The sequence below is a fragment of the Mya arenaria genome, chromosome 15 (assembly GCF_026914265.1).
Source record: "Mya arenaria isolate MELC-2E11 chromosome 15, ASM2691426v1".
Taxonomy (NCBI): Eukaryota; Metazoa; Mollusca; class Bivalvia; order Myida; family Myidae; genus Mya; species Mya arenaria.
The window spans coordinates 29,268,580-29,296,506 of record NC_069136.1 but is presented as its reverse complement, the minus strand read 5'-3'; the positions used below and the strand labels follow the sequence as shown (position 1 = coordinate 29,296,506).

At 34.9% G+C, this 27,927-nt stretch overlaps 1 protein-coding gene across 4 annotated transcripts in view; it reads left to right on the top strand.

Annotated features, from left to right (window-relative positions):
• Window positions 1–18,502, top strand: part of LOC128220794 (retinoblastoma-associated protein-like) — a 51,535-nt gene extending 33,033 nt beyond the window's left edge. For 3 of the 4 annotated variants that reach the window (XM_052929341.1, XM_052929339.1, XM_052929337.1), the window contains 12 exons: window positions 1,723–1,773; window positions 6,073–6,188; window positions 6,614–6,786; window positions 7,076–7,140; window positions 8,350–8,427; window positions 10,692–10,796; window positions 11,449–11,562; window positions 12,007–12,071; window positions 13,136–13,259; window positions 14,635–14,771; window positions 15,719–15,826; window positions 16,107–18,502. In XM_052929341.1, coding sequence (XP_052785301.1) covers window positions 1,723–1,773; window positions 6,073–6,188; window positions 6,614–6,786; window positions 7,076–7,140; window positions 8,350–8,427; window positions 10,692–10,796; window positions 11,449–11,562; window positions 12,007–12,071; window positions 13,136–13,259; window positions 14,635–14,771; window positions 15,719–15,826; window positions 16,107–16,122 — 1,152 coding nt within the window. In that variant the 3' untranslated portion in view covers window positions 16,123–18,502. The remainder of the gene's footprint in view (window positions 1–1,722; window positions 1,774–6,072; window positions 6,189–6,613; window positions 6,787–7,075; window positions 7,141–8,349; window positions 8,428–10,691; window positions 10,797–11,448; window positions 11,563–12,006; window positions 12,072–13,135; window positions 13,260–14,634; window positions 14,772–15,718; window positions 15,827–16,106) is intronic. The other variant, XM_052929340.1, reaches the window with a different exon arrangement.
• The last annotated feature ends 9,425 nt before the right edge of the window (window positions 18,503–27,927 follow it).

Sequence of the window (27,927 nt, the reverse complement as noted above, 5' to 3'; positions counted from 1 at the left end):
ATGCTTATCAACACATAGATGAATTTTATTTTTTTTTCATGGCTAATTTGCCCGATTTGCGGACTGTCGCTTTAATTCATATTTCAGATCCACTTCCAAGAATATGTTTGGCAAACTTTGTTATGTTTTATCATGTCTGAATAATGGCATTATATCACGTCTGAATAATGGCATAATATCACGTCTGAATAATGGCATTATATCACGTCTGAATAATGGCATTATATCACGTCTGAATAATGGCATTATATCACGTCTGAATAATGGCATTATATCACGTCTGAATAATGGCATTTTATCACGTCTGAATAATGGCATTTTATCATGTTTGAAAAATGGCATTTTATCACGTCTGATTAATGGCATTATATCACGTCTGAATAATGGCATTATATCACGTCTGAATAACGGCATTTCATTACAATAGAGTAAAGAACATTGATAATTACATTACTTTTGAAAAATGCTTTGTTATTGTTATAAGATTTTTGGAAAATTAGGATTGAAATATGGTGACAAACACTTGTTCAAATTTGGCAGCGCATGGTTGAAGGAGTTCTTGGCACGTTTTCTGTAGAAATTCCCCAAAACGGCACTAGCTTTTTTTACCGTCAATGATAAATATATAATTATATGCTATTGATCAGGTGCATGACATCACAGGTCATGGTTCAGACTCGTGTCAAAGTGTCTGCTGTTTTATGATGAAATAAAACAGAGGCTATAGATATGATTTAATTTTAATTATTAGCAAGTGAAGACACTATTTAATTAGTATTTACACACACACATACAAATGCAATGCTCTAAGAAATTTATGCAACTTACTATGTACATAAGGATAAAAATGAATAAAAAAAATTCTTTGACGCAGAGTTCCGCTGCGAGGTAATAAAATCAATACTATTGGAAGAATATTACACTCTGCGGTAATAAGCAACTCATAGGAACTTGTGGGGATTTCAAAGGGTTCCCTAAGACTTAAAAGACAAGAAAAGTACTTGAATTTTAGGCTGCTGGATGAAAAGTCCTTTTTGCTTCAAAAAAATTTTTAACTTGTAAAAACTTGGGAAATAATCCTTGCTCTGCTCCAAATGTAGTGTCTATAATAATCTTAACAAAAATAAATTTGATTTTAGTGATGACTTTGCTAGTTACTCTTTGCTATTCAAATCTGTTTGTGTGTGTATGACAGTACTGTAAACTGTCCAGTGGTATAATTTTACATGAGCACCGGTTCAGTCTGTTTCAATACCTGGTTTTGTTTTTGTTGTAAATGTCTTGGATTTTTAACAATATTTTTTTTTTTTTTGCTTATTCTTGGCTGGTTGCCCATGAAAATAAAAAACCTTAACGGGACAACTTAAGGTTTGACAAGTTGCTATGTCATAAATATGCGTTATATATAAATCTTGCTTTTATTAATAATCTTTGAAAATATGTGTTTATATTTGTTATTTAAGATAGTCCTTGAAATCTCCTTGAAAAATCCTTGATTTTTTCCTGTCTGTCTGTATGAACCCTGTTTCAGTGAAGGAAACAGTTTTCCCTCGGAGGAAACCTGCCAACATCGGTTTTATCCCTCTGTGAGAGAGGAAAGTGGGTCTAACTCCGTGAGTGTACTGTATGTAAAGTTATTACATGTTTATGATTTTAAGACAGCACATTAAATGTGCATTTTAATTATGAAGATGTTTTATTTTCATGTTATTGAATTTCCAGCACCTTACCCTGATTGAGAACAGGATTTTAGACAGTATAGCATGGAAAGCAGTAAGTTGAATTATTTTGAAAGGTTCTTGGTTTAAATTTAAGCTGCTTAATTTTCCTAATGATTGATGTTTGTTTAGATTTGGTATATATAACAGTTGATAGGTCTTGACAGTGTATGTTATAGCTGTTGTGTATATATACTTATTTCATGCTTTAATTAGTGAAATTTAACAACATTAATTTGGTATTTGCAACTTAGGAGTGAAAATATCAACTTTAGGAACTACTTTCTTAAACCCATTGCAGTTATTTTCCCTTGATTGAAACTGAACATGTCACTTTTGAACTAGAAAAAAAAAATGCCAAAAAAAATAATCGAAATTTAAAAAAGCTTTCATAACTTTATTTAAAGAGATATTTTGAAATAAACAACTTACCGTTTATTCGAAAAATTGGTTACCCTGTGATTCAAACGTTTCCTTGAACTATTAAGCTGAATAATTGAATATTACTTTTATACAAAACAAATTACAGACAAAAACAACTGAAACAATATTCACACAACAATTAACAAATTATCTAATGAGACAAAAAAAATAGTTAAAAAAAACCCCCAAACAAACAGGTATACCATAGATATAGAACGCAGTACAAAAATGTAAAAATTGTAGAAAAAAAATCGGCAGCTACCATAATTGTTTTGATGATTTATTTTTGGATCGTGAAAATGGCAAAGGTTAATATAAACCATAAAATATTAAAAAGCAAAATCATGTGTTTCTTTGTTTATTTCACGTAAATAAATAAGACATAATGAGCACGTTAAATAACAGCAGCACAAGTAACAGTGAAACATGTAACAGCAGACATGTGAACCTTTGGGGATGACAGAGAGGTAGATTTAGGTCTCAAAAGCGGTAGTTTGGGTTCAAAAGCGGTAGAATTTCTATCTCTAATTTTCAGTCAAAAACAATGATGGAAACAATGTAAACGAAAACTTGATATTTGTTACTATCTTTAGATTTTCTGAAAATATGCATAAAATACGTCATGGTTAAGACACTTGCCAAATGTCAGTGTTTTTGATTGAGAAACAGAAGGAATAATACCTCTGACTTGTAAAAACAAGATTATATTGAGAAGAGCTGCTAAAAAATCAAATCAGAGAGCCAAAACAGGTCGGAGTGTAAGTGCAGAAGAAAGCAGAATTGTGTATGTCAATTTTCCCGCCAAAATTTTATACACTGTAGATAATTAATAAGACCTTGGAAATGTTGTTTTCTTTAATGTTTTGACAGTTTTATAATGTCTTTGATATTTACAAAAATGCTGAAATATTGTGATGCCAATTAACAAAGAATGCTGATTAGTGGTCTTTTGTACCGTACTGGTAACTTAGCAACAATCTCAGCGGAAGTGTGAAGTGATTTGACAAGTTGTTTATTGCACCATGTTCTTTAAAGTGACATATTAATATGGTATTTTAGCATGGTTGATAGAATTTTGAGGTTTTAAACAGAAAATTTAAGGCCAATTTGATGTAGTTTTTAGCTCACCTGAGCACAAAGTGCTCAAGGTGAGCTATTGTGATCGGTCTATGTCCGGAGTCTGTCGTCCGGAGTCCATCGTTCGGCGGCAACAATTGGTTATTATCATCATCTTCTATAAACCCCTTGGACAATTTTAATGAAACTTCATAGGAATGATCATTGGTTGGTGCTTTTTCAAAATTGTTCAAAGAAATGAATTCCATGCTGAACTCCGGTTGCTATTGCAACCTAAAGGAAAAGCTTCAACAATTGGTTATAATCATCATCTTCTCCTTAACCCCTTGAACAATTTCAATGAAACATCATAGGAATGATCCTTGGTTGGTGCTTTTACAAAATTGTTCAAAGAAATGAATTCCATGTAGAACTGGTTGCCATGGCAACCTAAAGGAAAAGCGTCAACAATTGGTTATAATCATCATCGTCTCCTAAACCGCTTGGACAATTTTAATGAAACTTCATAGGAGTGGTCCTTGGTTGTTGTTTTTTCAAAATTGTTCAAAGAAATGAATTCCATGCAGAACTCTTATTGCCATGGCAATCTTTACAAAAAATTACAACACTTTTTTTGGCAAATACTATTAGGCCTAGTGCTTAAATATTTGGTGTGTAACATTGTCTATTGGTTATCTACCATGTTTATCAAATTATGCCCCTGGAGAAAAATTGGCCTCACCCAGTGGGTTACAAGTCATTATTAATACATTTTGTTAAAATTTTATAGTTATGTAAAGTTTACTATTGAAACAAGGGCAGCAAGTCTTGCTATATAATCTCCCTTTTTGTTGGAGATTTCACTACCTTATATTTTTAGTAAAAACAGAATAGATTTTAAATTTTATTAAGTCTTCAACATAGTCACCTCTTAGGTAATTATTGTTCTCTTTTTAGGTTCATAGATTAAAATTATTTTTATACACTTTATTCTTTCGAAGAAAATTTCATTTTTACTTACCGTAAATGACTGGGTATTAGACGCACTTTTTTCCCTCAGAATTTTATGCAAAAAAATGCCTGCGTATAATACCCAGTAACAATTTTTTGAACTTTTTTTCTGAGGTCAATTTCAAGCCGAGAGTTTGTTTATATTTATGTAGAAAGGGATGTTACTCGCGTCATATTGATCGAGTATATACGGGTTAAAACGGCAGTTGAAGATCGGGATACGGTATATCGTAAGACGTTTATAATTTCAACAAAAATATTTTTCGATTAAAGTTACCGTAATTCACCTAAGAGTTCGGACACTCTAAATATTTGGACACCCATAATTATTTCCCAAAATAATTTATTTTGTGTACCTAATTTTCGGACTCCCAAAGGACATCAATCATAACTTTCATAGTTACCAAGTTTCACAGACGAAGATTATTGATTTTTATCTTTACAATGCCTGGCTAGATTACCTAACCGTATACACCACTGCGACAATTTAATTAGTTACTACCCATCCTAAACGATTTATTGCCTGTTGAAAAGGAAGTGTGATATATTAATTTGAGGATTAAACAAACAACAAGGGCAATCAAGGGATTAAGAAAACATTGACATGGCATGTTTGTAAGACGATCTGCCAATAAGCTTTCAAACTTGTACCACACTTATAGACTCTATGAAGCAATAATCGTACAGTGATACATTAATCCTGCATAGCAATGTCCATGCTCTCCACGAGATCCTCGTGGGTATAACTGTAAGTTATGTGACGTCACACAGTGTGACTCTTTTGATCTGAAGCCGATAGAATGTGTTTATTCAGTTCAGTGCATGTATAAAATGGTGTTTTAATTAACTTGATGAAGGATTTACACTTATAGGCGTAATAAATAAGTTTATGACCATTGATTACTACGGATAAATTAATTAGTGGTAAAAAGCAAACATGAAGAAAAAAGCAGGTTAAACAAACATGGAAATGAAATGTAAAAATGATAATTTTCTATGTATTCGGAGAGCGAAAAAAATAATTAATTTATGGCGTCCGAACTCTTGTGAATTACGGTATTCAATATTATTTTGAATAATAAATTGAATTAAAAATAATCAAACTTACATATAAAAAAGCAAAGATGGGCACTGTCAAAATATTTTTTGCATTACATAACTTTTCATTCTCGACAGTATGGTTTTAAAGATAACCATCGCCATTTTCACGAAAAAAAAATTTTTGTCACTGTCAACAAACATGGTGGCTGAAAATGCCGGACGATTTTGACATTTTTTCTATGCGTCTTTTAACCAAAAACATAGATTAAAAGTTTTTTTCTCGGATTTTTCACAGATTTTTTTCCCTGCGTCTAATACCCCCTATCGTCTTATACCCAGTCATTTACGGTAATGATAAATTTAATAATCAGACTTTTCTATTGAACTTCATGTAGATTATTGTAAACTTCATGTAGATTATTCTAGGCTACAATCTTATCTTATGTGTGGATAGCGAATATGATTTATATAGGACAATTTGATTATCAATATTTGAAGGAAGGTGATCTTTGGTCGTATTCAATAAGCATCTTAGTAAAAAAATTCAACTTAGTGAAAAATTGCCTTTTTTCTAATTTAAATTTTAAGAAAACTGTTTGTACACCAATTATTGTTTGTAATATTTACATACTTGATTTTACCTACTTCAGTTTGTTTCTTCCGTGGACAATGTACTTACCCATTTGTCACTGTTTATGACAATTAAAAAGAACAATCCCTGTAAGCAGAAACTAGATATTCAAGGAAATGTCATAAATTGTAGAATTAATGAGTAGTCACATAAAACACAAAAATTCTCAGAATTGTTATATTATGTCTGCAGGATTCCCCAGTATTTGAGCTGCTATCCCGATGTGGGTCGGCCAGCAGTAGTAGCATGTCTCATTGTAGTGATCTCATCTCCAGTGAAACCAACGGCACAAGCCAGGCTGCTGAAATGTACGTAACTTTCGTCAAAATCAGTTGAAGCTTTCATACTTGGTAATTTCCTACTTGTTTTCGTAAATGGCCTTGAAAGTAATCAGCACTCTTCTTCTTTAATGCTTTACTTGCTTGAAAATTATAGGGCTTGTTACATTTTCAAACCATATAGTTAAGTATTGATAAGAATTTCAGTTTCGGCACACTTTAAGTAATTAAAAAATAACAGTTTCTCGACATTTTGAAACATATAGATAAATAATAAGTATAATTATATGTAAAAAGAAAATGCACTAAAACACAGTTAAATGTTCAATTCTGCTGCAATTGATGTAAAACTAGTTTTAGGACAGGCTTTTTAAGTGTAATATCAATAGCAGTTCTGAAGTTTCATCCCATTTAAACATTGTTAAGTTTTGTATAACTTTTCTCATATGTTTTAGTTACATGTCCCCAAGTCGTGGTCCAGCCAGTAAGGGCACCATGCCGGGAAATATTGTGTTTGTGTCCCCCCGTAAGGGTGGGGTAACGGCTGTGTACAGCAAGGACAGCCCTGAGCCTAGTGCCCCCGACACCACCCATCGGTCTCACTCACTCAACATGTTCTTAAATAAAGGTGAGAGAGTTTATAATTAGACCTTACAGGCGTGCAATAATTTCTTCAATTTCTTTAATCCCTACAGTTACAAGACTTGTTTATAAATCTTTAAAATATTCCCGTACATATTATTATTATCGCTTAATTTCATAACAGAGTTCCAGTGATGTATTTTATCAAATGTATTACACTAGTCCCTTATGTATGTTTTACATTTTAGGATATTTCAAAAAGATCTGACTGTAAGCTATATGTTATTAACATTTCCAAGAAGCCTATGTGACCATAATGTTGTATTTTATTCCAGTATGTAGATTGGGCTACCACAGATTAAAGACACTCAGTGATATGCTTCTAATATTGAAAGAAACTGTAAGTTTTTTAAGATATCTTACCAACCCATTGAAAAGATGATTATGTTTTTTTTTTATGTTTTGCATAGCATAGCAGAAATATCAAGGATCCTGTTGTCTGGCCTTCTTGAACACTCATAATAAAGATTACAAATGCTTGAAACCACTTCAATGTATTGAACTGGAAAAATTTGTACCGAGAGAATATGTAGACCAATCTTTCAAATTTTAATTAATGGCAAAAAACATCAAACTAACATTAAGGTAGTTTTCTGGCATTAATTTTCAAGAGAAAGTGTCATGGTCAAGAGCATAATTAACCTCATCATCGATACGAAGATCAGCTAAGGCTTCATCCAATATATCAGCCATAGTTAGCTTGGGGCTCACCTTGCATATTTTATTCGAAATAAGACTGGTTTCTGTTTGAATTTTCTTTATAATTGCAGTCAAACAAACCGCACGCTCAGCGGTGTGACTGTCTGCCATTTTCCCAGTTACTATCAAAAGACGCTTGAATACATGATTGCTTATGTTTGCAAAGTGCCCAAACTATTCAGATTCGTTTCATACTCAAAATACACCTACCGACGGATTCGCTCCGGGAAAAAATTAAAAATATTTTCAATTTTGACAAACAATTGTTTGGGTCGGCGCGATTTTGGCGGTTCAGTTGCAGGACGAAAAACAAACAATATTTTATTATTGGCCTCGTTAAGTTTAACTGCTTAATTGAATTACTACACAATCTACTTGCAGCGGACTTAAACATACCAACTTTTGAATATGTAAACCATCCAAGGTTGTTTTTGATAAAAATGGCTAAGAGCTCCGAATGTAGAACTTTATTGCGAAAAAAGGAAATGATTAATTAACATATGAATAAAATCATACGATAACGGCTGAACATCTGAATCTCTGAAACGAATTCCATCTTGTCACTTTGCTTTGCAAGATGGCAAATGTGAAAGAACTTACAAATTGTCAAAACACCTAAGAAATCTAGTGAAGGATCCATCACTCGGCATGGTATAATACTATTAGACATGTTTTGACTTTAGACGTTGAAAATAAGGCATTTTATAAGGACTAAAATGAGGTAGCTCGTAACATTGGATAACTTGTGTTTAAAGGTCAGGCCCTGGCGTTCTTGAGTTATCAAAATTTTATTGTACTTAATATGTAAGCATCTGTTTAGATTCAGAATTTAAGATAATCTCATTCACAGCAACAGAAGATCTGGACGTGTTTTGAGTTCTGCATCACATTTCACCCAGAATTGTTAAGAGACAGACATCTTGACCAGGTCAGTGAAAAACTATGCATCAAGCATCGACATAAGGTGTGTAAGATATAAAGTTGTTTGTGCCTCTCTTAAAGTATGATTGCGTTTCAGATATAAAGGTAATCACAGTGTTCAGTATTTCTTTTGTAAAGAAAAAATCATTATGATATGTAACATCAGTGTATGTGAAAACACACCTAAGACGGATTGTTCGACGCTTTTGTCCGCGTAAAACTGATATACAAAGTTGAAATATTCATTGCGTATGAAGCCTTTTGACAACTGTCATTTTTACCTGATATTTATATACCAAATCTGTGGACTGTGCATTTGCACACAGGTCAAACTAAAATGCGGCTTCCCTGTATTTTCTGAAAACACATCAGACTTCATTTGTATTGTAAAGTAGTAATGCCCAATTCATCTTTAAACTATGACACTTCATATATATATATATATATATATATATATATTTTGGCGATAGTTTCCAGTCCGGTCAAATTTGGTCACAATCTCATCTGGTCTCTGTTTTCAAAGTTATATAGTAGCTAATGGCCGTGATTGTGAAGGTGCGATTGATCAGGGGATAATGGGATTACAGTTGATAAACTTCGTTGAGAAAATTAAACAACATATTTTATATCATTAAAACAAATAACAATTTAAGGAAAAGATAAAAACTATAAGTAAATACATGTACTAGAATAATAGTCACGATTTATATGACATGTTGTATGTAGACTACTCTCTATATGACATGTTGTATGTAGACTACTCTCTATATGACATGTTGTATGTAGACTACTCTCTATATGACATGTTGTATGTAGACTACCTTTTATATGACATGTTGTATGTAGACTACTCTCTATATGACATGTTGTATGTAGACTACCTTCTATATGACATATTGTATGTAGACTACTCTCTATATGACATGTTGTATGTAGACTACCCTCTATATGACATGTTGTATGTAGACTACTCTCTATATGACATGTTGTATGTAGACTACCTTCTTTATGACATATTGTATGTAGACTACTCTCTATATGACATGAAGTATGTAGACTACCCTCTATATGACATGTTGTATGTAGACTACTCTCTATATGACATGTTGTATGTAGACTACCTTCTATATGACATATTGTATGTAGACTACCTTCTATATGACATGTTGTATGTAGACTACCTTCTATATGACATATTGTATGTAGACTACTCTCTATATGACATGTTGTATGTAGACTACCCTCTATATGACATGTTGTATGTAGACTACCTTCTGTATGACATGTTGTATGTAGACTACCTTCTATATGACATGAAGTATGTAGACTACCCTCTTTATAGCATAAAGTATGTAGACTACCTTCTATATGACATGTTGTATGTAGACAACCTTCTATATGACATGTTGTATGTAGACAACCTTCTATATGACATGTTGTATGTAGGCAACCTTCTATATGACATGTTGTATGTAGACAACCTTCTATATGACATGAAGTATGTATACTACCCTCTATATAACATAAAGTATGTAGACTACCCTCTATATGACATGTTGTATGTAGACTACCTTCTATATGACATAAAGTATGTAGACTACCTTCTATATGACATGTTGTATGTAGACTACCTTCTATATAACATAAAGTATGTAGACTACCTTCTATATGACATGTTGTATGTAGACTACCCTCTATATGACATGTTGTATGTAGACTACCTTCTATATGACATGTTGTATGTAGACTACCCTCTATATGACATGTTGTATGTAGACTACCTTCTATATGACATGTTGTATGTAGACTACCCTCTATATGACATGTTGTATGTAGAATACCTTCTATATAACATAAAGTATGTAGACTACCCTCTATATGACATGTTGTATGTAGACTACCCTCTATATGACATGTTGTATGTAGAATACCTTTTATATAACATGAAGTATGTAGACTACCCTCTATATGACATGTTGTATGTAGACTACCCTCTATATGACATGTTGTATGTAGACTACCCTCTATATGACATGTTGTATGTAGAATACCTTTTATATAACATGAAGTATGTAGACTACCCTCTATATAACATGAAGTATGTAGACTACCCTCTATATGACATGTTGTATGTAGACTACCTTCTATATGAAATGTTGTATGTAGAATACCTTTTATATAACATGAAGTATGTTGACTACCCTCTATATGACATGAAGTATGTAGACTACCCTCTATATAACATGAAGTATGTTTCCCCCTCTCTGGCAGATGATGATGTGTTCAGTGTATGGTATCTGCAAGGTGTCTGACAGTGAGATCAAGTTCAAGGACATTGTTAAAGCCTATAGCTCCCTGCCTCATGCCAACTCGCAGGTAAACTGGGATGTGGAAACAAGATCAGCAAAAATGTAATGTAATATAAGTATTGCAATATATACTGCAATGTTTTAAATACAGATAATAGTGCAATGATGACCGTTACTAATAAGATGTTTTACAAGTACTCCTATCATGTATTATACATTAAATGTTTATTTGACAAAGTCGGCAATGAATATAGCTAAAATGCATTCAAACAGCATCCCATTATGCTATGTATTATAAAAAAAATGCCCATATGATTGCCTGTACACTTCTATTGGTGTTGTAATGTATCCATTTCCTAACAATGTGTGATAATTTGGGATAATTCAATCACTACACTGAAAAATAACGCTTGTTAGGCAATTGAACATAGTATATACTCAGTTTAGGGACAATTTGCAGTAAAGAATAATTCAACCAATCACAAGCCTCATTGATATTCTGGCGATTGTGCGCTCATCAGAATATAAATGCAATTTGAAACGATATGCGGTCATTTAAAGAAGCGCATTAGGAGGATACATAGTGCATTGTAGAAATTATTTCTATTTAGTAAAAAAAAATTAAACACCAAAGAACAGAATAGCAGTATGCAAATTTATGATGTTTCTTACAACAGTACTTTGTTGAGCCTATGGCATGTGTAATGTTTGTTTCCCAGGTGTACAAGGAGGCATTACTAGATGATGGCACCACAGACTCCATCATTGCCTTCTACAATAGAGTCTACATGCAGAACATGAAGAACTACATTCTCCTATTTGCCAAACCAGTTGTAAGTGTGTGCATGTTTATCAGTGGCTAGTTTTATTGTCCAACTAAGTGGAGGTTTGAATTCCAAGATCGAAGTTTCATTTTAAACGAAGTACTGATATGCATAGTTTTGACCTAAAGTTTATTTTCTGAATATGTACAGGTGCATTAAGCTTGCTTTCCACTTTGAAAATTTACAGATAAAAGTCTTACCTGTCATTCATTTGCACAAATAGTTTTTTTAATATTGTTCAAGACACCAACATTACTGTTATCTAATTTGTTTCGTATTCATTAAATAATCATGACAGCCCCAGTATTCTTTGTTAGATTATACAGATAAATGATGATTCTGTGAAATTAAGAATGTATAGTCGGAATAAAATGTTAAAATATGTTTAAGATATGCCAGGAAGCATCTTATTTTTGGTTAAGAAGTAACAAATTGATTGCTTTGTTTCCATAGCAACCAAACCTGTCACCCCTGCCAAAGCCTGTGAGCTCTGCTATTACTGCTTCTCCTGTTTACAGGTAAATATATATCCTGGTTTACAATATAACAGTCTTCCTTGAAATGTAGGCTGAACAAATGTTGCATTAGTTGGCAGCATTTCACCTTATTTTACCCCAGACAAACAAAGTTGGAAGGGGGTATATTGGAGTCACCCTGTGGTCAGTCGGTCGGTCGGTTGGTCCGTTGCAATTTACCTTGTCCGGAGCATAACTTAAAAACTACTGGATGGAATTGGATTAAACTTCATACAATGGTAGAGCATAATGAGAGGAAGTGCAGTGTACAGGAACTGCAATTCTATTTCAGCCAATTACAGAGATATTGCCCTTTGTTACTTTTTTCTAGTCCGGAGCATAACTTGAAAACTATTTGATGGAATTTAATAAATCTTCATACAGTGATAGATCATAATGAGAGGGGGTGCAGTGTACAGGAACTGCAATTCTATTTCAGCTAATTACAGACTAACTGCCCTTTGTTACTTTTTCTTGTCCGGAGCATAACTTGAAAACTATTGGATGGAATTTAATAAAACTTCATACAGTGATAAATCATAATGAGAGGAAGCGCAGTGTACAGGAACTGCAATTCTATTTCAGCCAATTGCTGCCCTTTGTTATGTTTTTCTTGTCCGGAGCATAACTTAAAAACTACCGGATGGAATGTAATTAAACTTAATACAATGGTACAGCACACTGAGAAGAAGTTCAGTGTACATTGATCATTACACTGTTTTAGCAAATTACAGAGTTATTGCCTTTTTCTGTGTTTTCTTTTGTCAAACTTTTGTCCGGACAGTAACTTGAAAACTACTAGATGGAATACATAAAACTTCATACAATGATAAATCATAATGAGATGCGGCGTTCAGGGGTATTAATCACCTTCAGTGATAGCTCTAGTTTAGGGCTGGCTTGTTGCATGATATGTATAATTTTGAGAAAAAAAATATAATGCATAAAATTCACTTGACTTGTCGTTGCAATGTCATGTGCCAACAACTTTCTTAAAAATATCTTTTGGAAAAAAATAGTTTTGTAAATGAATATATGTAAATGAATGCAAACTTATTTGTCCACAGCATCCCAGGTCGTAAGAATTTCTATGTGTCTCCCCTGAAGAAGTCGCCCTTTAAGTATCCTCACTCCCCCTGCAGTATGACCCCACGGTCCCGACAGCTGTACAGTTTTGGAGAGGGGCTAGGGGTAAGTCTTTCCTGTAGGCATAAAACTGTTAGTGCAAACTATGGAGCAGTAATTTTTAAGAGGATTTGATGTTGTCTGGCAATGTCTGTATCATTACACGTCTTTATGTCTGCTCTCTCATTAAAGCGTTTATTTTCAAATCTTGACCAAACTCAATTACACAACCTTGACTTGCAGTCAGCCTAGATTGCATGGTGGAGTACATGGGTGACACAATCTGACACACAATCACCCAGATTGTATGGTGGAGTACATGGGTGACACAATCTGACACACAGTCACCCAGATTGTATGGTGGAGTACATGGGTGACACAATCTGACACACAGTGACCAAGATTGTATAGTGTAAAACATGGGTGACACAATCTGACTCACAATCACCCAGATTGTATGGTGGATTACATGGGTGACACAATCTGACACACAATCACCAGATTGTATGGTGGAGTACATGGGTGACACAATCTGACACACAGTGACCAAGATTGTATAGTGTAAAACATGGCTGACACAATCTGACACACAATCACCCAGATTGTATGGTGGAGTACATGGCTGACACAATCTGACACACAATCACCCAGATTGTATGGTGGAGTACATGGCTGACACAATCTGACACACAATCACCGAGATTGTATGGTGGAGTACATGGGTGGCACAGTCTGACACACAGTCACCAAGATTGTATAGTGTAGAACATTTTTCAGGGCATTACTTTATTCAAAGGAATTGATTGAATCATTGAAAAGTTGACAATGCAATTGTAAAATTGTGCATAATGCAAGTTACATGTATCACCCTCTTTACTTGATTTTCTTCATACTAAGTTTGTGTAAAGCATAACTCGGTAATTACCTGAATGATTTGGATAAGACTTAATCATAAATACTTAAAAAACAAAACAAAGGAGGTTTGTTGTTTATCAATTGGTTACAACTGAGGTTGTGGATTTGATTATTGCTGTGTATCTAGTTGCAATCCTTAAGCTTTTCATTGAAAAATTAGTTCCAAGTTACATAATTGAAAATTCTTTGAAATGGCTGGACAGAATATTATAGGGAATGAATTATGATTTTCAATTCCTAGTCTAAGATATCACTACTAAAAAAAAAAAATTAATAAAATTGTTATCTGTTGCTACATTGTTATCTCCTCATGTTTGTTTTTCAATTTACTTTGTTCATTTCTCATATACATCATTACATCGAACATACTTGCGTTAAAGGAAGACATCAGTTTTCCAATGTCACTATGTGTCACTTCGACATCTTCAACAGATCATTTAAATCGTTCCGGCAATTTAACTTGTTAATGGAAAATGTCAGTCGAGGAAAATAATGGTTAAATAATGCAAAAATTGTGGCATTTCAGTCTGCTGAGAAGTTGAAGAGCATCAATGAATCTGTGTCTGCATTTAAATCCCGCAGTAACCTGCCATACATATCCAACACCAAGAGAACATCATCAAAACGACTCAACTTTGAGAATATGGATGACCAGTCACAAAAGTATGTAAATACTGTTGAAAGCTCCTTAGTTGTTCTTGATTCAATCTTAAAATAGTATTAGGAGATGCACTGTCATTCCAGACTTCAGATTAGTTTAATATTAGGAGGCAAAGATTATACTACTGTCATTCCAGACTTCAGACTGCTGTAGAATTAGGAGGGGGTGATTATACTACTGTCATTCCAGACGTCTGACTACTGTAGTATCAGGAGGCAAAGATTATACTACTGTCAGTCTAGACGTCTGACTACTGTAGTATCAGGAGGCAAAGATTATACTAGTCATTTAAGACTTCAGACTTGTGTAGAATTAGGAGGGGGTGATTATACTACTGTCATTCTAGACGTCTGACTACGTTAGTATCAGGAGGCAAATATTATACTACAGTCATTTTAGAATTCAGACTTGTGTAGAATTAGGAGGCGTTTATTATACTACTGTCATTTCAGACTTCAGACTACTGTAGAATTAGGAGGGGGTGATTATACTACAGTCATTTTAGACGTCTGACTACTGTAGTATGAGGAGGCAAAGATTATACTACTGTCATTTAAGGCATCTGACTACTGTAGTATCAGGAGGCAAAGATTATACTACTGTCATTTAAGGCGTCGGACTACTGTAGTATCAGGAGGCAAAGATTATACTACTGTCATTTAAGGCATCTGACTACTATGCTATTATATGGTGATTATATTACAGTCATTCCAGACTGCAGTCTACTGAAATATAATTTTAAATATAGCATAAGATTAGAACAAAAGGTTTTTGTTGGAAATTACAGTTAGTTAGAACAAACAACTTAAGAAGCTATTCGTGATGCTGGGAAGAGTTCTCTATATATTAGTATTTAGTTTCTTAAGTTCATACTGTTTAAAGCATTTCAAAAAAAAAATCTCACTCTTCTGTTTTTGACAACTCTTCACTGTTTCATTCCATGTTTCAGCCAGAGTGAGGGCATTCAGGATGAAGTAGGCAGCCAGATGGTGGTGAAAAAGATACGTGTCACCCCACCTGCACCCATCACAGAACCCGGCCAGCCTCGCAGAAACAGGTTACATAACTCTATTGTGCACTTGTACATTTTTGTAAGTTAGCTGTTAAAATAATGTTGCGTTAATATAATGAATATAACATGAAACATGTTTTGAAATAACTAGTGCAATGGGTATACCCATTTACTTTTACAAAAAAATTTTTATGAGACTTTCAATTTTCAGACATCACTCATTTTAGTTTAGTTATTAAAGTAGATCTCATGCTGAAAGTAAACATTTTACAATGCAGTTATTTAGAAATGTTTCGCGTGACATTTTGACTTTCTTTACTTTCAGTAGCACAACAGAATGAAGAAGCGAGATGTGAAAACATTTGTGAAATTGGCACTGTGATTTTCTAATTTAAACACAGATTGAAGCTTTATGCCTGTACTACTGAATCAAAGGCTCGAGACAGCAAAAGGCATCTTTTCATTTGCAAAACAAAGTTAGGTAAATGTTGATTTCAAGGTGTTGTTTCAACTACCAGATTTTTTTCTGACTCATTATTTGATTTTGTGTAGATGTGTATTTTGAACATCAGCTGTTATGATGTTATCCTAATGCCAATGTAAAGACCAGGCCGCAATTTCTCCAACAATATCATGTTCCTTGTAACAGGATCAAATGTAGCAAACTATTTTTTGGTGTAATTTGTGAAATATAGTCATTTTGAGGGGACTTGAGACTTTTAAAGGAAATTTTCTTGATCATAATCTAAATCAACCATTTTTATGCTCTTTAAGATGGGCTTATTAAAGTCATATTTTGCATCCATACTTCTGTCTGTTGTTTTGTCTTGACCAGTCTGTTAGTTTGTCATGCACAGTGAAGATCCATGTACTTACCTTGAAAATAATGGCACACATGTTTGGTACATACAGACATCAGTCAAGAGCAAGACCCAAGTTCCTACCTCAAAGTTAAAGGTCACACTTCAAGGTGTTGTTTTTTAGGAATGCTGCATATATGTACATAGGGTATAAGTGGTCATGTCTGGACTGGAAATTTGACAGGCAAGGTTGTTGTAATTATAAATTAGCACATATACTCAGCACACATAAGAGATGTGCTGTGGGCAAGACCCACGTCCCTACCTACCTCGTGGGTCAAGGTCACACTCAGATGTCTATGATTATGAGATTCTGCATATATGCATAGGTGGTTGAGTGTCGGCACCTAAAGTCGATGTGTCAACCCCAAGACCATTGTCCATATTTAGAAGGTCACAGTCACATTCACGGGTCAATGATTATGGAATGGTTACATATATGCACCTAGATGTAGATTTTCATTACCTGGCTGTAAGTTTGTCATGCACTGGGATTTTGAAATAACCTGGCACAGGCGTTCGAAAAGTAATGGTGACATGTTGTGGGCAAGACCCACCCACCTCCTTATCTCAAAAGGTCAATGTCACTTTTAAAGGTCTATCATTTTGGAATGTTGCATATGTGCACATTCAGTATATGTGGTTGTGTGAAACTTGTCATGTAAGGGGTGATTTGGAAAGAACATGACACAGATGTTTGGCACACGTAGGTGACATGTTGTGTGCTAAACAATGGTCCTTGTCTCTGGATGTGACTGGTGCTAGGTCCAGGTTTCTACCTCGTAGCTCATTGCTGCCCAACACTGGAAGTCAACAATCATGGGGTCCTGTATATATGCTTATTGTTTATGTTAGCTCTACCTGAATATTAAATGGCCAATATTACGACCAACGCACAAAGTACATGAACGATACATGTATACATGAACTGAAAATCCAATTCAAGTTATTTGAGTAATCGAGTACCAGAGTACTCGAGTACCAATTTTACTACTTGTTGCCATTCCTACACATAACACATCTGTATGGGAATTTTGATTTTCTTTTTCATGATTATTGTAATTTTTGTGTAAAAAAACTTGTCTGAGTAGGTGTGAAAAATTAAGGGTCCAGTCTGAGAAGGCCAGACAACATAATGGTCCAGTCTGAGAAGGCCAGACAATAGAATGGTCCAGTTAGAAAAGGCCAGACAATATAATGGTCCAGTCAGAGAAGGCCAGACAATATAATGGTTCAGTCTGAGAAGGCCAGACAATAGAATGGTCCAGTTTGAGAAGGCCAGACAACATAATGGTCCAGTTTGAGAAGGCCAGACAATATAATTGTCCAGTTTGAGATGGGGTCCAGTGTGAGAAGGCCAGACAATATCATGGTCAAATATAATGGTCCAGTTTGAGAAGGCCAGACAATATAATGGTCCAGTATGAGAAGGCCAGACAAAATGATGGTCCAGTTTCAGTAGGACAAAATTATGTCCAGACAGTTTGCAAACTAATTGTCAATTTGAAGTGTTTTATGAACGTTGTGTAATGACATTTACTGATATTTTTACCCCATCATAATATTGATAGTCATGTCACCCCTGGTTTTATTGCCATATATGTACATGTACATTTTAATTCACTGTTGTTGAGGATGCGTTCCGAACATCAGGGGCACTCTTTTTAAATAAACAGTAATTTTATTTGTATCACTGTTCATGATAATTGTTAATAGGATTATGGAGAAAGGACTTATTGTCCTTGTGTCGATTTTGTTTGTTTTTACAAAGTATAAATGTAGTTGTTTAATTGTTCTATCTTCAGAATACTCTTTCTTATCATTAACTTTATGTTTAAGTACAATGTTGAAAAAAAATAGAATAATATTTGAATGTGTTCGTTATTTGAATATTTCATAGTGGGACTGAGACATGTCATCAGGAGAGATTTGGTTGACTATCACAACTACATGTAGTTTCAGGGGTTATATTGGAGTGACCCAATGGTTGGTCGGTCAATAATTGTACCTTATTACAGAGAAATTTCCCTTTGTCACTTTTCCTTGTTGGGGCATACCTTGAGTACTACTGGATGGAATTTAATTGGACCTTATACTAGTGTTTGAAAATCAGACTCTATTTGCTATCGATAATCGAATCGGACCAGGTATTTCAATTTACTATTGGACAATAATCGAAAGTTCATAATATCATTTAGGAATACATTCTTTATACATATAGTATAATCATGATCATTTAAATGGTTAATCCTGAAATCAGTACGTGTGATGTTATAGTCATGTCATTTGCAACAGTAAGTACATATCCATAACCTTTTTCTGTCTTTAATAAGATAACGAAAAAAACATAACAACAAAACACATACTTAATAATTGCACATCAATTGCAAATTGATCTACACCGCATCAAGTAAGTTATCTTAGCATGTTATCCATGTAAAAGCATATCAAATATTTGTTAACCAGCTTAACATTCAATAACCTGTTATATTGAAGATTTTATTAAAATATCTTAATTTCATAAAACTTTCACATAAAAAGGTAATTTGTTAATAACAAACGATACCAAAAAAAGGTTTCAAAAACAGAATGCATAGAGCCGGGATCCCCGATATTTGCAGGTAGGACTGGACCCACTACACCATAGAGACAGATTAAATAAGATTAAGTGACCTCCCTTATTTAATGACCTCAAAGAGAATTTCCCGGAAAATTTGACATTTACTCTACTTTTACTGCACAAGAAAAATACGTAGTTACGAAAGAAACATTAGCGACATAGATGTTGGACAACCACTATCTATTGTCGCCGACATAGCTCCGGGACGATTTATTGATTGTACTGGATACTAGTAATCATTTCATCACTACCTTATACCGTGGTGAAATGAATTGTATGTGTATTGTACTATGTGTGTAACTACGTAACGTGACGTCGCAGCATTAGGATTTAACGTCGACGTCACTTTCGTTATTGTATATATCGTAGTTGAATTAAAGGATCAAAAATGAAATGAAATGACATGTGATTTCTTACTTCGTCTTATAAAGACATTTTGGTGCCAAGACTAGAAGAGACCGAAGAATTATGGCTCAGAAGTTGTCAACAAACTATGATGGCAAAAAAGTCAAGTATCTGAGCTCAAATGGAAATCACCTTCCATTTGTTAAACAAGTGAGACTGTTTCTAGATACCACCAGCTTTGTTTGTTCTGGTGGGAGTATTCACAATGCGCCTCTATCAGAACACACCAACTTTTCATTCCTACTTCCTCAGAAACACCCATTTACACATCTGGATGTAATCGATGCCCACGAGAGGTTACTTCATTCTGGGTCAAGTTCAACCATTACTTACCTCAGACAAAAACTCTGGATACCATCTATCCGCCGTTGCGTGCAGTCCACGTTAATGCATTATATGCAGACGAGTTAATGGTAACTCCTACCATGCGCCTGATCCACCACCATTATCAAAAGTACAAGTAGAGAACGCGGAGCCATTTACAGTGACTGGTGTAGACTTTTCTGTTGCGTAGAAAGGAAAGCATTCATCTGTCTGTTTACATGTGCATCGATCCGAGCTGAACACCTGGAACTCGTGCCGGATCTTACAACTGAAACATTTCTGCTGTGTTTCGCTGATTCTGTCCCTATTACGTCTGATGATATCAGACAGTGCTTCTACATATATTGGAGCAGCAAATCACCTATGTGTGCTCCATGGTATGAAGGATGGTGGGAGCGCCTGACCAAAACTGCAGTCAAGAAGGTACTCGGTGGGCTTCTAGACGTAAACCACTATCATCACTTAAGTGGAGGCCATTATCAATGACTGTCCACTAACGGGTTAATTAAACTCCATACAATGGTAAAGCACAATGAGAGGAAGTATAAGGCACAAGTACCATAACTCTATTTCAGCTTATAACAGAGTTTCCTTGTCTGGATCTTAACTTGAAAATTAATGGATGGAATTTAATTACACTTCATACAATGGTAGAGCACATTGAGTGGAATTGCAAAGCACAAGTACCAAAACTATATTTCAGCTTATTACAGAGTTATTGACCTTTTTTCTTGCCCACAGCATAACTTGAAAACTACTGGATGGAATTTAATTAAAGAAGTGCAGTGTACTAGAACCATCACTATTTCAGCTAACTTCAGAGTTAATGCCTTTGTTACTTGTTTGTTGTCAGAAGCATCACTTCTAAATTACTCAATGGATTTTAATTATTGCACACATTTATTAAGTGTAAAGTGTGTGTACAATAACCCAGGAGTTATGGCCTCTCTGAAATAAATTGTTTGCCATTCCTGTGTCCAGGCAGAATTTGTGTGTATTCGTCACTTCTGTGACAGCTCTAGTAAGACATGGATTGTCAATGTGTATATGGCTTTTAAGGCAACTTCTTTAATCACACCATTGTTTTTTGAAGAGCAAGTGAAACGTTTAGGTGTTGAGGTAGATAGTTTATTAAATTTTGATGTCCTGATTTCTAAAATGTGCAAAAAGCTGCTAAGCAATTGAATATTCTTCAAAGACTAAGCATTTTTTGACAACCAATACTAAGCTTATTATCTTTTATCAGATCTAATTTCAACTACTGTCCAGTCCATACATGTGATAATTTCTTGGGTCGATTCCGGGACACCCATCGTAATGTCAACGCACACTAGGGGGGTCCGGGGGCATGCCCCCCCGGAAATTTTTTTAAATGGGGAACGTCTGTGGTGCATTCTATAGCATATCTGGGGCTATTTTAGTCGTTTTTAACGTCGGGAAAATGTACCTATTTTGACTGCCAAGACGTATTTTTTACTTGACATGGTTGTGTTTTTTTCTGCATTTTCTTGAAAAAATAAAACCACCAGATATTTTCCCAGGCTTTAAATGAAGTGCTAACCAGGAGGATATGCAGTCTACTTTCGGTTTCATCAAAACAGGAAATAAACAACTATACGGGCACCTGTTTTCCCGCGCTTTTGAGAACATCCGTTACAAAATATTTATTTTTTCATCACATTTAAAACGTTTGCAATTTATGACACACAATATTTTTCAGACGATAAAGAAGATTTTCCAGTCGATGAGCTTTTTTCCGTTTGGAGATGCATATAATTTTGATAGAGACGTGTCAACAATCGGCTGTATAAAGCGATCACGTGACTTACCATGGTCACGTGATTAAAGCACTCTATATAACCACCTGTAAACCCCATATCGTCAGTTTTATTTCGGCGTAAAAATACACACGATAGTTCGGAAAAAAGGTCAAAACACTAAAATTCCTTATGGACGCATAAGTTGTTAAAAGTATAACGACGTATCGACTTTGAAATTTGAAAGGAATATGGGATGTTTTCCGTGTTTTAATTTTGTTTTTTTTACTCATTTTGTCACTTTCTTTGAACTTACCTTCATGCTCGTTTGTTGGTAAAATGTGTGAAAAATATCAATTCATCAATTAAAAGCTATCATTCATAAGACCAAACAAATCCATATGAAAACAATGAATTTGTATACAAGAACCCTCCCCCACTCGTTAAGCACAACAATAGGCCGATAGATCAATTATCGGGTGATTGACGATGACCTCGACGACACACGTACCAATTAACGGATTAGTGTCAACATGTCCTGTGTTTTACGACCAGTGTCCCGGACAGGCAAAATAGCTGACTTACATTGGTAAAATTAAGATAATCGATTCCGATTCCGAGATTATTTTTTTTTTTTCGTTTTTTTTTTTTTATGACTTTCCGGGACAAACATGCACCCTCCGTGACTCCGTGACAGAGATACGATTTCCGGGACAATCCCGGACGTCCGGGACGTTATCACATGTATGGTCCAGTCGTTTGGCATTTTTTGTAGCAAGACTTACACAGAAAAATTGGAAAAGATTCAATACAGAGCTTTAAAAATTATTTTTAATGATTACACCTCAACTTACGAAATTACTATTACTATTGGCTGTAGTATAATTGACCTCTGCTAATACTGCACTAGTCTGAACTCTGGAATGGCTGTAGTATAATTGACGTCTCCTAATACTACACTAGTCTGAACTCTAGATTGGCTGTAGTATAATTGACGTCTCCTAATACTGCACTAGTCTGAACTCTGGAATGGCTGTAGTATAATTGACGTCTCCTAATACTACACTAGTCTGAACTCTGGAATGGCTGTAGTATAATTGACGTCTCCTAATACTACACTAGTCTGAACTCTAGATTGGCTGTAGTATAATTGACGTCTCCTAATACTGCACTAGTCTGAACTCTGGAATGGCTGTAGTATAATTGACGTCTCCTAATACTACACTAGTCTGAACTCTGGAATGGCTGTAGTATAATTGACCTCTCCTAATACTGCACTAGTCTGAACTCTGGAATGGGCTGTAGTATAATTGACGCATCCTAATACTGCACTAGTCTGAACTCTGGAATGGCTCTAGTATAATTGACGTCTCCTAATACTGCACTAGTCTGAACTCTGGATTGGCTGTAGTATAATTGACGTCTCATAATACTACACTAGTCTGAACTCTAGAATGGGCTGTAGTATAATTGACGTCTCCTAATACTGCACTAGTCTGAACTCTGGAATGGCTGTAGTATAATTGATGTCTCCTAATACTGCACTAGTCTGAACTCTGGAATGGCTGTAGTATAATTGACCTCTCCTAATACTGCACTAGTCTGAACTCTGGAATGGGCTGTAGTATAATTGACGCATCCTAATACTGCACTAGTCTGAACTCTGGAATGGCTGTAGTATAATTGACGCATCCTAATACTGCACTAGTCTGAACTCTGGAATGGCTGTAGTATAATTGACCTCTCCTAATACTGCACTAGTCTGAACTCTGGAATGGGCTGTAGTATAATTGACGCATCCTAATACTGCACTAGTCTGAACTCTGGAATGGCTCTAGTATAATTGACGTCTCCTAATACTGCACTAGTCTGAACTCTGGATTGGCTGTAGTATAAGTGACACATCCTTATACTGCACTAGTCTGAACTCTGGAATGGCTGTAGTATAATTGACGTCTCCTAATACTGCACTAGTTTAAGTCTGGATTGACAGTGGTATAATTGACGTCTCCTAATACAAATAAAAGCGCTTAAAGCGTTGATTGGCATTCGCCCTGAAACGTTTTGTGAGTATGGTCATGTAATTGTAAAACATAATTATTAACATATAAATCTAAAGATAGCATAATTTCCTTCGCAAAAACTTTTAGAGTTTTATGTTGATTCTCAATTAGATCATGTAGTATAAGTAACTTAAAAAGTGGAATACGCCAAATAGTTACGTACTTATAAGGTATGGAGTAATTCTCAATATCATATAAAACCTTATCTAGAACTTTGGTTTCATAAACATTGCACTGCCACGGATAAATCATTAAGGAATTTTTAGTAAAATCTACTCTTCAATTCAAACTTGACTTAGGCGTATTTAGTTTACTAACCCTAACCCTTTAATTTAATTTATTTCTAGGGTATGCCAGCTAAACCAAATACATACCAACAAAATGCATTGGTCATATGAATTAGGTTTATGTACAAGGCTTCCTTCTACAACGACAATTGTGTAGCAGGTAAATTACAATGTATAATATTTGAAGCACTAGTAATGCGAAACCTGAGATACAACTATTTTAACACTAAGACAATAATGATATTTGTTTCTTATCTTATAAAAGTCAAATAAAAAATCACCATTACAAATAAGCATGCTTCAGGGTCACGTCAGGTTCAAATAACAAATCCTGCAGGCGATGGGGCACTTGCGGTCGGTAATAATTTCTGAAACATCATGGGCTAAACTAGAGTGAATATCAATACTGTATGTTATCTTCCTACCAGAGCCTCCAGTATCTTGACCCTCATAAATCTGATAAATATAACGATCTAAAAATAGTTATATTCTGCTAAAAATAAAACGCCGGGATACATAATTACAGCGCGGAAATAGTCGAACAAGCAAAAACTCATACTCGGACTGCAACTCGACCAATCCATTTGTATGGTTTCGACGTCATTCTGCTAAACATAGAGCGCATTGAGTCAAAAAATGGGTTAAAACGACATGAATAGAAGTAATTCTTTGGAGTTTGTGGTCATGTATTTATTTGATTCAGTACGCGTTAATTTTGAAACTATTTGCGGACTTTTTGTATTGCGTTCTTTAACTCGCCGATATTGAAATAATTACTTTTTGTACAATTTTAATTGCGTTATATTACGCAAAACGCAGCTTATTTGAACTAAATTAACCGCATAACATAGATTGAAAACTCTTAAAAGCGCTACTTTTCGCTAGCTAATTAATATGCAGAGCGCAGTCCGTAGCTTTTGAAGCAGATTGCTTACTAGATAGTTTCGATGTAAATGCTAGTGTAAATTAGGTCGTTCACCAACGCAGTTCTTACTGTGTTGGGGTTGATACGCCCGTGCGTGCATTAATTCGCCAAAAGTTAAAAATGTTATGTCGATCTGGCGATGCGATTTCCGAGATAGGTTGTAAAAGTCTGCAGGCCTAGCGGCCTACAGCCTAAAAAGCGCTTTATTAACGCATTTCAAAATTGTGGCCTTCAAAGACAATAATTAGGCATATATCAACATTTGTTGAAGGGTTTCAGTAATAATAATAATTTTATTTAAAAAAGATTACACATAGTCATATCATGGTTACATTAACTCCTTTTTATGATGTGGTCCTCTACAACAACAAAACAATACAATAAACAACATAATTTTAAATGTATATTCATAATTGATCTACACAAGACAGACACATCCTCAAAATATAAAATAAAAATAAATTCATGTAGTAGCATAATAAGACACATATCATGTAGACGTGAAAATAACAATTTTATTCTTTGATGGATCATTAGATATATTGCCTTTATTTTGTTTAACAATTTTTCTACGACAATTATGGATGTAATTCCATGGCAATACATGAGAAGGATTCAATGCCAAATTGAGATTTTATTTTCACAAGATAAATATCGTTATTAGTGGTGGATCTCAAATGTATATGATTGGTTGGTGGCGTTGTTCACTATATCTCGTGAATAAGAAGGTGTGTGTCCCTTTAAGCACTTGTGAACAAGGATTGCTGTGGATAGCCATTCCAACTCTTGACACAATGACATGGACGGTGTGGGAATAGGTTAACGAAGAATTATTTAGAACAAAGATTTGCAGGATTTATATTTTATAATTTTGAGATTTATTGCAATTGCTCCATAGAACACAACAGTTACCCATTGTTGATGATTTGTAGAAATTAAAATGGAGCTTTTCTCATTTATTTTCGATAGCAGTTTAGGTTTTGATTTGAGTATATTGCAAACATAATTTGATTAATACTTCCAATTTAAATTTTGATCAATGTTAATATAAATGCCAAGAACCTTTTGATTTTTGGGTTGTTCTATATGTGTGTTGTATAGTGATAAGTATAGTTTATCTGTAGTATTTAATATCATTTTAGGATGAACAAGCATGTTTTTGTCTTCACACCAGTCAAACACAGTGTCAACATCAGTTTGTAATTGTACCTGCTGCATAAAACGTTGAATCATCTGCATCAGTCAATTATCCCTTATTCAAGGTCTACGTGGTACCAGCGATGCTCTTAAATCAGCTAGAGTAGTTCCCATATTTAAAAAGAATGCCAAAACTGCTGTAGGTAACTACCGCCCGGTTTCTATTTTAAGTATTGCATCAAAGATTTATGAAAGGGTTGTATATGACCAAGTTGAATCATACTTCAAAGTAAACAAGTTATTGTAGTCTGGGTTAAGAAGTGGCTTCTCAACAGATACATGTCTAATTCATTTAACATATTTTATAAGGATGGAGATGGACAAAGGTCACGTAGTAGGTATGATTCTGTTAGACCTCCAAAAGGCTTTCGAGATCGATACAGTCGACCACTCCATCCATCTTATGAAGCTTCGATCAGCACGACTTGGTGATGACATTTTAAGATGGTTTGAATCCTATCTTTCAGATAGAAAGCAACTAGTTGATGTCTCCAGTACACATTCTACTACAAGTCTGTGGTATCATGGTCTGACCAAGTTACTTAAAACCAAGCTCCAAACCACACAAACTAAATTAATGAGGTTTGTTTTGGATCTTGAGGCAAGGTCTCACATTGGCCCAGAACACTTTAAATTACTCAACTGGTTACCTGTCAACAAACGTGTAGACCAGATTATTTTGGGTCATATCTTTAGAATAAAAAATGGCATATCCCCAGACTACATGGGAGACAATTTTATCTCCCAAGATACTGTACACCCACATAGGACAATGTTATGTCAGAAAGAGGCTTATGCTATTCCAGAGGTCAAAGGTTTTGGGTTAAAGTCCTTCTTCTTGTCTGGTATTTCCTTATGGGACAAATTGCTGTTGTGTTCCCTGTAGCCACTCTATATGTATGTGCATGTAATATGTTACCGGGACTTCCGGAAGATATACTATCATGTATAAAGCTAGTGAACGATCATCTGTTGTTTCTAAGAATAATTAATCCCTGAACATATCATCTGGCGACGAGGATACTGTGAATTAATATTGTAATATTTGGATCAATGATCATTTTTGTTTAACAAATGGATAAAGACGTTAAACAGTGAACATAAAATGAATAATCTTCCAATTTTCCATCCTTTGATGTGGACACAGACAAATCAAACGCTGGCACGCGTTGGGAGAAATGGCTAGAGCGGATAGAAAATGTATTTGTAATTTTGTAGGATTAAAGCTAACAGATGATGACCAAAAACTGGCTCTGTTGCATTTTTACGCTGGTGAGAAAGTGTATGACATATACGATGTAGAAAAAGGGACACGGATGCGACCTTCGAGACAACGAGGAAAGTGCTTAATGATTATTTCGCCCCTAAATATAATGTTCAAATGGAAATATACAATTTTCGGTCATGCAAGCAACATGACACGCAATCATTAGATGAGTTCGTGACTGAACTCCGGACACTTGCCAAACATTGTGAGTTCACAAACGTAGACAAGGAAATTCTACAACAAGTAATTCAGAACGTCGTGCCCCGCGAGAACCGGATAAGGCATTGTGCGACATTTTAACAATGGGTCGAATGCTGGAGCAATCCGACCGACAGGCTGCTGCTATGGAGAATTTCACAACGACCACGTGGCAGTGTGAACAGGCGTGGACATAAACGAGAGCGCAGTGGACAGCATTAAGGCCTAACAAGAAAGACTATT